At 66.9% G+C, this 13,947-nt stretch overlaps 1 protein-coding gene across 2 annotated transcripts in view; it reads left to right on the top strand.

Moving 5' to 3' along the window:
- Positions 1–13,947, top strand: part of DUSP8 (dual specificity phosphatase 8) — a 15,826-nt gene continuing 1,879 nt past the window's right edge. The window contains exons 1-6 of one of the 2 annotated variants that reach the window (XM_059398455.1): positions 1–74; positions 5,997–6,294; positions 7,864–8,002; positions 12,583–12,749; positions 13,250–13,409; positions 13,644–13,767. In XM_059398455.1, coding sequence (XP_059254438.1) covers positions 6,106–6,294; positions 7,864–8,002; positions 12,583–12,749; positions 13,250–13,409; positions 13,644–13,767 — 779 coding nt within the window. In that variant the 5' untranslated portion in view covers positions 1–74; positions 5,997–6,105. Of the gene's footprint in view, positions 75–5,996; positions 6,337–7,863; positions 8,003–12,582; positions 12,750–13,249; positions 13,410–13,643; positions 13,768–13,947 lie in introns of both variants that reach the window. The other variant, XM_059398447.1, reaches the window with a different exon arrangement.

Below are 13,947 nucleotides of genomic sequence, written 5' to 3'. Positions count from 1 at the left end.
ATGGGCGGCGCGGCCGAGCGGGCGCGCTGAGCGGGCGCGGGTCCCCGTGCGCCCCGGACGCGAGCGACGGCGAGGTGAGCGGGGGCGCCGAGCGGGGACGCGCGGGGCGCGGGCAGGGGCTCGGCCCGGGGGGGCGCTGCGTCGGGAGCGCTGGGGCGGCTGCACCCGGCGGGCGCCCGGGAGGAGGAGGCGGCCGCGAGGTGAGCGACCCGGCTCCGGGGGGCGCCGCGGACCGGCGGGGGAAGCCCTTCGCGCGCCTCCCGCAGAGCCCGGTGGACCCCGGCCCGGGCCCCGCGCCCCCCACCGCGCTTCGTCGCCTTTCTCCTCGAAATTCCTTATTTCGGGGGGGAGGAGCGTGCAGTGAGGACCCAGGGCCTTGGCCCCTTGCGATCCAGCGTGGGTCTGTATGGAGCCCTGCGAGGGCCCCAGACCCAAGGATGGCCCCCACCCCGCCATGTCGGCCCCAAACTGGAGAAGGTCGTCCCTGCCCCCGCGGGTTGGGGATGCAGGCCTTGAGCAAAGGAGCGGAGGGTTTTAGCCTGCGGGCGGCCCAGGAAAGGGCCCATTCCGCGTTTGCTGGGGAGGGACTGCAGATCCATATCCCCCGTGTGGCCGGCCTCCGCGGGGGCCCCCACCTCAGGGTGCTCCGCGGGCCTCTGCAGAATAAAGACCATCCGGCCGCCGGCTGCAGAGGCAGCGGCGGCGGGTGCTGGGGGAGGGGCTGGCACTGCCAGGCTGAGAGCAAGCAGGCTCCCTCAGCCTGTCCGCCCACCTTGGCGGGGAGGGGTACCTTCCAGTCTGGCCCAGAGGCGATGAGGCTGCAGTGGGCCCAGCCCACCCCCCCCACCCCCCCCCACCCCCCACCCCCCGTCAGGTCACCCTCCTGGGACAATTTGCCTCCTGACTTCCTGCTGTAGAAATGTACCGGCTTCTGCAGGGTGGGGGTTGGGGGCCTGGGTGCTGCGGGGATTGCGGGGTGCAGGGGGAGCCCGTGCAGTGGAGGACGGAGGTGGTAGGGTCTAGTGGTGTGCCGCAGCTTGGGGCGGGTGTGGGGGTGCTGCAGGCTGGGGGGGCAGTGATCTGCGGAGCCCCCTGCCCCTGGGGGTCTGAGTGGGGTCCGAGGGAGGGTCCGTGCACTCCCCACTACCTCCCTCAGACCTTGCTCCAAGGGCAGCTGGTGGGGGGGAATGAGCCTAGCATCCCGCGCCCCAACCCTGCTCGCGGAGGACAGCGGTCCCAGGAATTCACTGCTTAGATGTTTAATGAGCCTCTGCCTGGTAGAGCAGCTCGAGTGGCCCTGAGCTGGGGGTTCATCCTGAAGCCTGACTGAATCCCGCGGCAGTAGGCCAAGGGCTCCAGGACAGTTGCTGAGCGGTTCTGGTCTCCTGGCTCCAGGACACTTGCTGAGAGATTCTGGTCTCCTGCTGCCCTCAGCCCTCCCTCTGGAAGCTCCTGTGCCCCAGAGGCTGCCCCCAGGAATGCTGGCCTCCATGCACAGGGGTGCAGAAAGATGCCGGAAGTCACCCATCGCTCTAGAACCTTACCCAGCATCGTCTCCTCTCCAGCAGAGGCTGACCTTGCGGCCCGGATGTTTCAAGTGGACAGAGGGCCCACAGGGGTGTGCAGAGGGCATCCTGGCTGCATCTCCAGAGGGTGCGGCTTAGAGGGAGGGAGAGGAAGGAGCCAAAGCCACAGCCAGAGGGACATGGGCCAGACTCTGACCACCCAGCCTGCATGGGCTGTGTCCTCCTCGGCCTGGCCCACTCCAGGCGGTGACTGCTGGATGTCCCGGGACGGCCCAGGTGCGAAACATGGGCGGACAGTGACCAGAAGTCTTGCAGATTGGTAGGGCTAGAACCACCCAGTCAGGAGCAGGGGAGACCTAGAAGTGTAGGGTCCTGAGCATGCCCTCTGTAGGGATCACACGTGGACACCTCCTCCCGCAGGCTCTGCCCGGACCCCTGTGAACTGAGGGGGCAGAGCCCCCCACCCTACTGTCTCCCAGGCCTGTGCCCTCCCCAGACCAAGTTGGCTCTGCTTGGCCTTGCCACATCACAGAGGGGATGCAGTAGAGGTCGGCTTGGACCCTTTTCCATTTAGCCCAGAGGAATGAGGGGGCCAGGATTAGAGCCTTTGGGGGTCCCTGATGAGAGCAGGTGAGGGAAAAATGAGCTGACTTGGTGTGAGCCACCTATCAGTCTCTCTCCTGGCCTCTCTGTGCAGCCATCTCTGCACCCCCCAGTGCACTGGGTCACAGCGAGCTGGACATCTCAGCATTCTGGGGACCCCCATGGCCAGGTCCTCCCGAGGGCCTGCCTGTGTATGCCAGGTACCATTTGGGCTGGAGACACCTCTCTGAGGGAGATCCACTGTCCCCCATGGCTGACAGTCCTGACAGTCGTCTCCAGAGGTAGTGAGCTCCCCGTCACTAGGTGCGGAGCAGGAGATGTTGGTGAAGGTGCCGTCGGCAGGGAGTTTTCTGGTCACGCATGTCCCTTGTTCAGAGATAAGAGCGTGCCCCATGGAGGCCCAGGGAGCCCTTGGTGTGATGAGATCTTGGAGCTGCCCCTGGGTTCGGGTGTCCCGGGGTTTGGGGGAGATCGGCGTGCAGAGGGTGGGAGTGACTGCGCCCAGTGACCTCACGTGAACACACATGTCTGCGTGTGAGTGGTTGCATGAGGGGCCGGCCTGGAGAATGGGAAAGAGGCGAGCCAACAACGTGTGGACAGTGTGCCGAGGGTCCCGTCCTGGCACGCGGCACAGAAACCAGGCTGTGCCGTGAATGTGGCCTTCCCGGACAAGGGGTGGTTGTCTGCCGCCTCCCGGCAGGGGGATAGGGGCGGCAGGCAGGTGCGGAGGGGCCTCTGGCCTTCCAAACGGGAACTGCCCAGTCTCCTCAGTGAGGAGCCCTGTGATGGGGGTCTCTGGGCTTGTGCCTCCCTCCCACCTCCATCCCACTGGCGCTCAGGCTCTGGAATAGCAGGACACAGGTGCTGTGTCCCCTCAGAATGGGGTCTGGGCTGAGCCTGGAGTGGGTCCTTGAAATCAGAGAGGCCCAAGACCTTGCAGGGTCTGTGTCCTCTGGGCCCACCCTGCCTGTTCTAGCCGCATGCTTCAGCCTGAGACTGTGCTAAGCTCCCCCTAGCCCCGCTGGAGCTCTGGGCCCCGGATCCGGGCGCAGCAAGTGAGGGTCCACTCCCAGGAGGCCAGCTCCGTGCCAGACGGCCCCCGCAGGAAGTGCGCCTGGGCCAGACCTCGGCCCCCGGAGAAGGCATCCCCGAGGGCGGGAGGGCGGGAGCCCGCGTGCAGGGGCCCTCGGGACAAGCAAGGGGGGGTGGGGCCGGGTGGAGCAGAGGCCGGTGGGGCGTGCTGGAGCAATGTCACGCCTGGGCTTTGGGTCTTTGGGTCTCCGGGTGGCGCCAGGCCCCAGCTACCGGGCACCTGCAGGCAGCCAGGAGTGGGCCGCCGGCCGCACCGCCAGCGGCCGCGAGCCGGTGCCGCAGGAGCAGCGGTTGCCGGGCGCCGCTGCGGTCGCCACGGCGACGACGGAGGCGCTAACTTGCTAATGAGTCCCCCTCGGCTGCAAATAACAATACCGGAGCGGATGGTGGGGCCGCGCCGGAGAGCTCCGTGAGGGAGGCGGGGCTGAGACCAGGTACTGGGCGGGGGGAGCCTGTCGGCCCACCCTCCAGCGGCTCCCGCCCCCCCACCCACCGTCCTGCAGCCCCCCAGCCCTGCTGGGCTCTTCCCCGCACTCCTCCTAGCCGGCCTCCCTCCTGTCCTGCAGAGGGAGCGGGCGCCTGCCTCTCCACACCCCAGCCCCTGCCCCAGCCAGCTCGGGGTCCGAAGGCAGTGTTTGTGCCCCGCGACTGCAGGGAGGGCCAAGGACCTCCCTTCGGCCCCTTCCTCTCCCTGCCCGAAGTGCTGTCCCCTCTCGCACCCGTCTGCGCTCACCTGGCTGATGGGAAACCTGCCCGCCCCTCTGCCTGCACGCGTCTGCCCCAGGGACTGGGTGGGCCTCTGCGCTGGGCTCCTGGTCAGGCATGGGGCTGGAGGCTCACGCAGGCCTGGAACGGGCGGCCCGTCTGCCACAGTCTTGAGGTGCAGAGGGCAACTCAGTAGCTTCTCAAAACATCTCGGACAGGAATAGAATTGGGGGCCCTCACCACACAGGCTGGGACCCCCACAGCAGACAGGGCCCCCTCAGCAGGGGAGGTCCCCCAGGCAGGTGCAGACTCCACAGACAGGACCCCCCAGCTGGTGAAGAGCCCCCTTGGCATGTGGGGTACCCCTTTTGGCAGATGGGCCCTTTTGCTGTTGGCCTTGCTTGGTTTGGCCCTTGGGAGGGATAGCGGCCCCAGCTACACCCCGGGCCTCACCCCCACTGTGGAGGAGCCCGGGCACCTGCCCGGGGAGCCAGGCATCTATGAACGGGATCCCGGGGCCCTGCCTTCTGGCCAGGGCCATACCGGCCACTTCCCGTTGGGCCAGCTCCAGTGGCCCAGCCTAAGGCTGCCCATGGCCAGCAGGCATGGTCTACATCTGCCTGGCACCTAGTTCTCTCTGAAGCCCGCCATCCCCACCCCACCCCACCTGACGAGGGACAAGTGTCCTTGGGAGGCCTCACCTGCCACAGCTGGAGGCTCGTCCTCTGACATCTGCCCCCCCAGCCTCTCCTGTGCCAGAGCTGGGTAGGGGTGCGGTGGAGGGAAGACCCCGTGTGAACAGCAGTGGTAGAGGCTGTGGGTCCTGACCAGTCCCTGTGGGGTGACCTGAGGCTAACCCCTCCCCTTGCCCAAGTCTCCATCTGCCCATCTTTAAAGTCAAGTCCACACTTTCACGCTGTGCATCCTGGTGGGCCGGGCGGCAAGGTGGGCCTAGGAAAGGCTGGTCCTGGCAGGTGGCAGGGCAGGTGGGGCGTGGGGGTGGGGCTGGGAAGTGTGTGGCAGAGGCCAGAGTACCAAACCCGCAAGAGGGGTCTCAGCCCCAGGATCTGGGGTCCCTCGTACTTCCTCCACACAGCCCTCAGCCCGAGAGCCCTTACAGGCCATGCTGAGAGTCTCCGCACCCCAAGGGTCCTACATCTGGGTCACCTACTTTGCCTTTCATCCATACCACCCCATCCTGGGACCTACCAGCCCCTAGAAGGGTCCCCCTAAACCTCAGACCTTCAGTGTGGCCCGACACAGCCTGCCGTGCAGCCTGCTCCAGTCAGCGAGCGTGTGACGCGCTCCTGCAGGGAGACAGACACTGGCCCCAGACCCTTTTTGCGGCAGGCGCTAGGGCTCAGGCTGCGGGACTGGGACAATGGCAGCCCCGGAGGAGCCCCACCTCCATGCCCAAGACCCCCTGTCCCCCCAGGAGCCCAGCAGCGTGTGTGGACGCAGCCCGAACCCCCCTTCCTCGGGGTCCAGATGGTCCGCTCAGGGAGTGATAGTGCTGCAGGCAGCCGGAGGGGGCCAGTGTCCTGGGGCAGGGAGCGGGTTCTGGACCCTGCCCAGCCCAGAGTTCTGGAGAAGACGTGTGGGCGGGTTGGGGGGTTGGGGGCATCCCAGCAGAGGGATGACAGAAGCTTGAGGGCAGAATGAAGGGTTCCGGATCAAGTGAGTGTCTGTGAACCCAAGGGCCGGGGGAGGGGTCCTCAGGCCCCTCCTCCCTGTCCAGCCAGTGCTTCCCTCTGGGGTCCCCCATCTGCCCTACTGTATCCCACTGGGAGGCTGTCGCCGCAGCCTGCACAGTGCAGTGCCGGATGGGACCCCTGGGGCCCGCTTTCCCAGTCCGATGGCCTGCCTCACCCACCCCGCATGTCTGCGCCTCACCTTTCATGGAGCCAGAGGGGCTGCTGATTCACCCCAGGCAAGGTAGGGCCCCCTGGGTGCCTGCCGGCTCGGCCGTTCCGGTGCCCTTGGGTCCGGAGGTCAGCCCTGCCTGGGGTGCTGGCCGGGTGCCCACCATGGGGGCCCACAGCCCCACTCACCATCTGCCTCTCCCTGCAGGTCTGGCACCATGCCCGGGCCCTCTGCACTCTAGGCCACATCCCCAGCCTGCGGAGCAGCCCCTGGACACTTCAGGGCTCACCCCTTCCCCACTGCCCCCGGCCCCACCATGGCAGGGGACCGACTCCCTCGGAAGGTGATGGATGCCAAGAAGCTGGCCAGCCTCCTGCGGGGCGGACCTGGGGGACCGCTGGTCATCGACAGCCGCTCATTTGTGGAATACAACAGCTGGCACGTGCTCAGCTCCGTGAACATCTGCTGCTCCAAGCTGGTGAAGCGGCGGCTGCAGCAGGGCAAGGTGACCATCGCCGAGCTCATCCAGCCGGCCGCGCGCGGCCAGGTACCAGCCGGTGTGCCCCACGCCCTGTCCCTCCCCCACCCTACCCCCACCCAGGTTCCTGTCACTTCCAGGGGCCAGGCCAGAGCCCCTCAGCTGGGTACACAGGGGCCCTCCACTGGCCACACCCCCGCCCTCAAACCGGCACTGGGATCCCCGGTCCGAATGCTAGCTTGGGCCCGGCAGGCAGCTCCCACCCCCCTCCCCGGGGAGGCCCTCTGCAGAGCCCATCTCCCCAGAGACGAGCCCCTCCCAACCGGGGCCTGCTGACCCTATCTAGGTCCTCACTCAGCCCCGGAGTAGAGGTCTCCCCATGTAAGACTGGATGGTGTCCCTGGGGCCCAGGCCAGGGCTCAGAGGGGCAGTGGACCCAGAGGGCAGCTGGTCAGGAGCACACCGAGTGCTGTGAGAACCCAGAGGAAGATGGGGGAGGCCAGAGGCTAATGCTGAGCATCTCTGTGCCCAGCCCCCCAGTTCTTTCCCTGGAGTTCTGAGTGACCCAGAATTCGTTCTCCGTGCCCCTCCCCCATGAATGTCCCAGGTCACCTGCAGGGGACAATCCTGTCTCCATTAGCCAGGAGCATCAGGTCCAGCACTGGGAGGGACCACTGGCCCCCTGACCTGGGAGGGCGAGGACACCTCCAGTCGGGGAGTGACACGGCCAGCAGCCCCGAGCTGGGGAGGGGTCTGTCACAGGCCCTGTGCCAGCAGAGCTGGATGTGAGGGACCCAGGTGGCACAGCCGCTTACAGGGAGTTCCCCCCACCCCCACCAAGGCCAGAGCGAGCTCCCTGCAGCCTCAGGGAGGGAACCCGGTGATTACTCACCCCCATCGAGGACTCCCAGGCAGAGCGCAATCCCATTGGCTGCTGGTGACATCATCGACCCAGGGTTGGCGGCTCAGCTGGCTTAGGGCCTGAGTTGCTTGGGGGGCAGGGCAGTAGCCACTGGGAATAAAAACACCTCAGCAGCTGGTCCCCAGGCTGGGCATTCCGGATGGGAAGAGGGCAGGGGAGCCCCAACGTCCAGCTGCCTCCTGGATGAAGAGGGGCTCTTACAGCAGCCCCCACGTTTCCCATCGCTGGCTGTGGAGTTGGCCACATCCAAAGACACCACCCTCAGAAGCGCTGAAATGGCCTCCCAGTGACCCTGGGGATGGTTTTCCCTTGGCCTCAGCCCCCCCGACAGCGTGTGTACCCTCATGTCACCGTGGCCACCCGTGTGTGCCCGAGGACCCGGTTACACTCACAGCATCTTATCCTAGGGGGCCTGGCCCACCGGGGGTGCCAGCAATGTCTGTCCTTAGCGGAGGTGCCTGTGTGAGAGGGCAGGCACGAGGAGGAGCGTGCCCCTGTTCCTGCTGGCTCTGGGGGCCTGCCTGTGTCGCTGTGGGCACTCACACCTGTGCAGGTGTGAGCTGTGAGATGGGTGGGTAGCAGAGAGCCTGACCAGTAGCAGCAGGCGGCAGCAGGGGATGGGGCATCAGGCAGGTGCCCAGCAGTGCCCTGACCTCTGCCCTTATGGCCTCCAGGTGGAGGCCACAGAGCCACAGGACGTGGTCGTCTATGACCAGAGCACACGGGATGCCAGCGTGCTGGCCGCGGACAGCTTCCTCTCCATCCTGCTCAGCAAGCTGGACGGCTGCTTCGACAGTGTGGCCATCCTCACGGGTGAGCTCCAGATAGCCCCGGGGTAGGGGCCTCTGGGCGCCCTCTCCTCACTGGGACCTTAGCTTTGGGGGGGGGGGCATTGGGGGAGTCAGTCTCTGGATCCACCTCTGCTCTCTTCTCTGAGCCCAGAAACCAGCAGGTACTGGGGGCAGTGTCGGTGGGGGGGAGCACTGTCTCAGTAACTAGAGAACTAGGGTTCTCCCCAGCTCCGTTGTTCCCTCCCCTGGACCCACACGCTTTAGCACCCCTCCAGCATGAGCCTACCCTGCCCCTAGCCGGTGAAGAGGTAGGCCGGAGGAAACCGGTAAATGCCATCTGTGGCAGGAGAGGAGGGGAGTGATCTAGGCCGAGATGAGTGTCTGACCCTCCAGCTGTCTGAGAGGGGGGCATAGCCCCTGTCCTCTGCAAACCCCAATCCGACCAGAACTCGTCCCAGACAGGGAGTACCTCTGAACGCTGCAGCCAGCCCAGGATGCCTGGCCCCTGCTGGGGACCAGTAGAGGTCCCTGTGGGGCTTCCCAGACCCCAGATGCAGCCCAGGCACCCCGGAGGCTGGGAAGGCCCCCGTGCGTGCGCGTGTGCACACACACACACACACACACACACAGGCTCCACCCTGGTTCTTGATGATTCCTTCCTCCGGTTGGCAGGGCCTGGGGCACTTCTGTAGACCCCACCTCCCAGACACAACCCAGGTTCCAGGGATGGGTTGAGCTGGCCTGTCTTGGACGGTGCACTCTCCCTGCCCAGGTCTGGGGCCTTTGGGGGCACTCCTGCCCCTGGCCTCTGCAGCCTGGGGCTGTGACCAGTTGGGGGAGGCTGGAGAGGGCTGAAGGGAGTGTCAGCAACCTCCCCATGGCGGGATACCTCCGTACAGTCACCAAGTCTGCCCTGAGCCGCCTCTTACGTGTGGGCATGCTGCGGAGTGGTCCGTGGGCATAGGGCTGGCCCTTTGGCACTGGTGCCCCGCGGGAGCATGGGCCTTCACCACAGTCCACGGGAGGCTTACCGGTGGGTCCGTGTCATATGCGGGTGTATGTGCTGCCGTCTACGCACGCGCTGGGTCTACTACAATCAGAGGGTGTCTGCATCTATGCGTGGCTCTGGGAGGCTGGTGATCTGTGGGGTTTGTGTGTGTGTGTTGGGGGGGGACTCTCGCCACAGAATTGCAGACTCTCTGATTCCACCACTGAACCCTGGGCTCCATTTGAGGGCTGAGCAGGGAGGGAGGACCGAGGCTCTGGGCTTCCTCAGGGGGTGTCCTGAGCAGAACAGGAGCCCAGCTGAGCCCCCAGTGTGTGTGTGTGTGTGTGTGTGTGTGTGTGTGTGTGCGCGCGCACGCGCGCCCGTGCTCTCTAGTCAGGAGTGGGAGCCACTAGGCTTTCTGGGAGTCTGAGAAACCAGACCCAGAGCAGCGCCCTCCCTGACCCCCAGGCTTCCCAGGAAAGCCCAGAACCTCTAGTGCTGTCTCCTCTGGAGGCTGTGGCTCCTCACCCGGCAGCCATAGGGCAGGTCTCCGATGTGCCAGGAGGGCTCACCTGACACTGGCTGTGCCCCACTTGGTGCGCTCAACTCTTGGGGCTGCCACCTGCTCTTTGTTCCCTGCCGGCCCCTCCCTGCGACGGTAGAGTATTTGACCCCATTTCCCTGAGGGCCAAGCCAGACAGAAGTCCCGACCCACCGCAGCATGAGAAGGGCTCACAGCGGCACCGAGTCAGGACTGGGACTCGGGGACAGCCTGAGAGCCTGGTCCGCAGCTCCCACCCCTGAGGCCAGCGCAAGGCCGCAGGGGGTGAGAACGGGAAGGCAAGGCTGAGTGGGAACCAGGGTGCTGCCCCGCCGGAAGGGGCGAGTGACTTTCCAGGGTCCGTAGCGCAGGGGGAGGGGGCTCCGCGGAGGCCAAACGGGGCGGACCCCACACGCGGTGGGCGGGGCCGGGGCGCGCCAGGAGGACGTCGCGGCCGGGGACAGAGGGAGGCCTCTCGGGGACCGGGGAGGCTGGCGGCCGCGGAGGAGGGAGATGGGGCAGGGCGCGGGGTCCGGAACCGGCCGGGACCGCCGCCGCCCTCCCCAGGCCGCTCGGCGGTGACGTCCAGCGGGGCGGGGACCGAAGGCGAGCCTGGCCCTTTAAGCGGCGGGCGGCCGGGTGCGCGCTGCTGCGGAATGCGGGCTGCTGCGGTCGCGGCGCCGGCTCGGTGCGCCCCCGCGGCCCGACCCCGCGCGCGCCGCCCTCGGACCCTGGCCGGAGACCGCGGCGGGAGCGGCCCCTGCGCGGAGGGTGCGCGGAGCGTGCGCGGGGCCGGGGGCGGGGAGGTTGGTGCGGGCAGATGCGGGCCCTCCCGGGGCGCGGGGACCGCGGCGGCGGGGCGGGGGGCTGCGGGGCGTGCCGCCGACCTGTGGGCCGGAGAGCGCCTGGAGGGAGCGCGGCCGGGGCCAGGGCCGGCCCGGGGCCCGAGCGGTCGGTGCGGTCCGTGCGTCCTGGGAGCGAGCTCCTGTGCGAGTCCGCGGCTCCATTGTGCGGCGGCGCGCGCTGGGAAGCTGCGAGGTAGAGGGAGGTGGAAGTCCCTCCTGAAGCAAGGTGCCTTTGGGGATGCCTGGGGGATGGGGGCGCCTCCCCCCCACCCCACGCGAGGAGTGCCAGCACCTGAGGGTCCGGGCCTGCTGCCACTGATAACAGGGTGGACCTCTCCAGCAACCCGGAGCCCCGCGGGGGTGTCCTGACATCACTGGAGGGGCGGGGCCACAGGCTCTGCTGCCCTTGGCCCAGGTGGGGGGCTTGTCGGGGTCACCACAAGCTGCTTGGCTCTTCCGGAAGGGGAGGCAGACCTGTGGGGCTTTACCTGAGGGGTTGCAGTCAAAACTGGCAGGTCTGCACCTGTCCAGAGATCCCCCTTTGTAGGGGAAGTTGCTGGTGGCATAAGCCCAGCCCTCCTCGGCTTGGATGAGGCCCCCCAGAGAGCTCGGGAAGCTTATGGTAGAGACGAGTCTTTGGCAGAGACCCTGCAAACATCCAGTCTGCTGGGGCGGGGGGGGGGGGGGCGTTGTCCTCCAGCAGGAACACCCAGGGGACCCAAGGCTCTGGCCGGTGAGCAAGAGCCCAGCCCCCACACCAGGGCAGCTTTTGCCCGTGGGTGGCCTGTTGGCTGTGCTCATAGTCAGCCACTTCTCCCTGTCCAGCCAGCAGGTTGCTGAGGTAGGGAGAGCTTCTCCTCCAAGGCAGCTGCCTCCACTCCCTCAGCCTGCAGGGCCCCCCCATCAACCCTGCCCCCCACCAAAGGCAAGCTCTCATTGGGGGCACAAGGAACGCTCCTGGCACTCTGGTTGGGAGTTTGTACAAACTGGTCGTGTTGCTGGGCCAGGGGTGAAGGCTGAGGGCACCAGGCATCTCTGTCCCGGGAAATCAGCCAGGTGTGAGGCATCAGCTGTGTCTGCAGACGGGGAAAGAGCACTGGGGCTTGTGTGGCCTGGGCCACCGCCGCACCCCAGTGCACTACGGTGGGCATCTGTCCGCTTGAACTCTGTAGTGGATCAGTCCACGGAGGGCAGGGAATGTCCGCAGGCCTCGTGTCCCCAAAAGTGTGGTTTGCCCCAGAGCAGCCGCCAGGGACTGTGATCTCACCGTCCAGGAGCTGGCGGCCACCAGCTGCCTGGGTGCAGGCCGCTTAGTTCTCCGTGTGTCTTCACGGCCACCGCCTCTGTCGAGACTCACAACTGTGCTATGTGGCAGGCTGGCTGGGGAAACCGGCCAGAGGTGTAGTAAGTCCCGCCCGTGGTCACTCACGGAGTCAGAGATATACCAGGGATTCCCGCTGGGGTCTTTGAGGCTGGCAGATGGGCTCCTTCCACTGACCTGTGGCCCAGGACGTGGTGGAGCAGGGGAGGCAGGGGCACCTGCCAGCCACGTGTAGCACGCGTGCCCGCTGCAGGTCCGGCTTGCTCCCCGTCCTCTGGTGCTGTACTCTGGGCAGAAGAGAGCCCAAACTGGAGCACAGGTGCCCTGCAGCCTATGCCAATTCCAGGAGGTGACGACATGCCCAGGGGCAGGAGGGCCCCCCTCCAAAGCCCTTGCCTCCTGGTCCTGGCACCTAGGCTTGGCCAGGGGCTCCCAGCCAACTAGCGTCAGGGAGGGATTGCATCAGCCCTGGGGGAGAGGCAGGAAGGCCCAGGCTGGCCCTTGGCCACCACAGGCACAGAAGAGCCACGCCCTCGACGGGGACCTTCCATGGCGGTGGAGCCGCCCCCCTCCCCAGTCCTGCACGTGCTGGGCCAGCCCGCAGCCTCGAGCCCGCGTTTATGGGCATCACAGCAGCGTCCTGGCAGGCACAGCTCCTAATTAGTCCGGGGAGGAATGCGGGCATAGGGACAGGCTGTATATGCGCCCAGCATGCGCCTCGACTCTGAGTGCAGCCCTCCGGCACCCTGTGCTGACTCCTGGTGCTCAGGCCAGAGTCTCACCACCTGGCACTGCGTGGGGCAGGGGGTCCAGGCTGCGGCCAAGATGGAGGGACGGTCGGTACCCGGGGCTCGCTCTCGCGCCCAGCCTGCCCGCCGCCTGACCCACATGTCCACTCCTCCTGCAGGGGGCTTCGCCACCTTCTCCTCCTGCTTCCCTGGCCTCTGTGAGGGCAAGCCAGCCGCCCTGCTGCCCATGAGCCTCTCCCAGCCCTGCCTGCCTGTGCCCAGCGTGGGCCTGACCCGCATCCTGCCTCACCTCTACCTGGGCTCGCAGAAAGATGTCCTGAACAAGGTGTGTACAAAGCTGGGCTCTGGCCGTCTGCAAGGGGGGAGAGGCCAGAGCTCAGAAGCAGTTCCAGGGCTGGTTTGGGGAGGGGGGTGAGAAGGGAGCTGAAAGCCAGCGGGGGGTGGATGAGTGTCTTGTGGGGGGAGCCTGGGCTGGGGCGCGAGAAGACAGGGGCCGAGCAGAGCCAGCGGCCGGTGGAGAGGCAGCTCCCAGCCCCTTAGGCGGTGGAGCCCACATGCCAAACAGCTGATGTCACTGGCCCCCGGGCAGCCCTGAAAGAATCCCGTGTTGTTAAATTGTGAGGAGGGAAGAGGCAAAGGCGCCGCCCAGCAGCCATAACATTCCTGGGAGCCTACCTCAGGCGGCGGGTGGCGCTTGGGGGACCAGCCTCCCGGGCTCCCCCACCCCTCCAGCGCCGCTGGAGGCTCGGAACTCCAGGTGGAAGGGGGGAGGGGCTCCCACCTCCAGGGCACCCCCTCCTCCAGCCCTTCCTCCCGCCCCTCCAGGACCTGATGACCCAGAACGGAATAAGCTACGTCCTCAATGCCAGCAACTCCTGCCCCAAGCCAGACTTCATCTGCGAGAGCCGGTTCATGCGCATCCCCGTCAACGACAGCTACTGCGAGAAGCTGCTGCCCTGGCTGGACAAGTCCATCGAGTTCATCGGTGAGTGGGCGGGGGAGGGGCGGGGCGGGGCGGCGCCAGGCGTCTCCTGGAGGGGTGGAGGCTCAGTGACCGCCCGGGTGGGGGGGGGGGGGGGGCCTGGGCCTGAGATGTGGGGCTGGGGTTGTGGGCGCTGGGGCCAGTAAGGTCCCCTGCTGGGGTTAGGGAAGGGCCCTGCACCCTGAGCTTTCGCCTGCCCCCCCACCCCCCCCCCCCCCCCACCGGCCCTGCCTCCAGATAAAGCTAAGCTGTCCAGCTGCCAGGTCATCGTCCACTGTCTGGCTGGCATCTCCCGTTCGGCCACCATCGCCATCGCTTACATCATGAAGACCATGGGCATGTCCTCAGATGATGCCTACAGGTAGCCTCTCCTTTCTTCCTGGGCCCAGAAGTTTAAGGCTGGAGATGGCCCTTCCCGTGCCCCTCTCCACCCACTAGCAGCTAGCTGCAGAAGGCCCGAGCCCAGCTCCAGCAGTCCCGGATGGGTCCGCACATCAGCTGCGAGCCTAAGTGTGGGCAGGGGGCCGGGGGGGGGGGAGCG

Source organism: Mustela nigripes, chromosome 1 (genome assembly GCF_022355385.1).
Source record: "Mustela nigripes isolate SB6536 chromosome 1, MUSNIG.SB6536, whole genome shotgun sequence".
Classification (NCBI taxonomy): domain Eukaryota; kingdom Metazoa; phylum Chordata; class Mammalia; order Carnivora; family Mustelidae; genus Mustela; species Mustela nigripes.
This window is presented reverse-complemented; position numbering and strand designations above follow the sequence as displayed.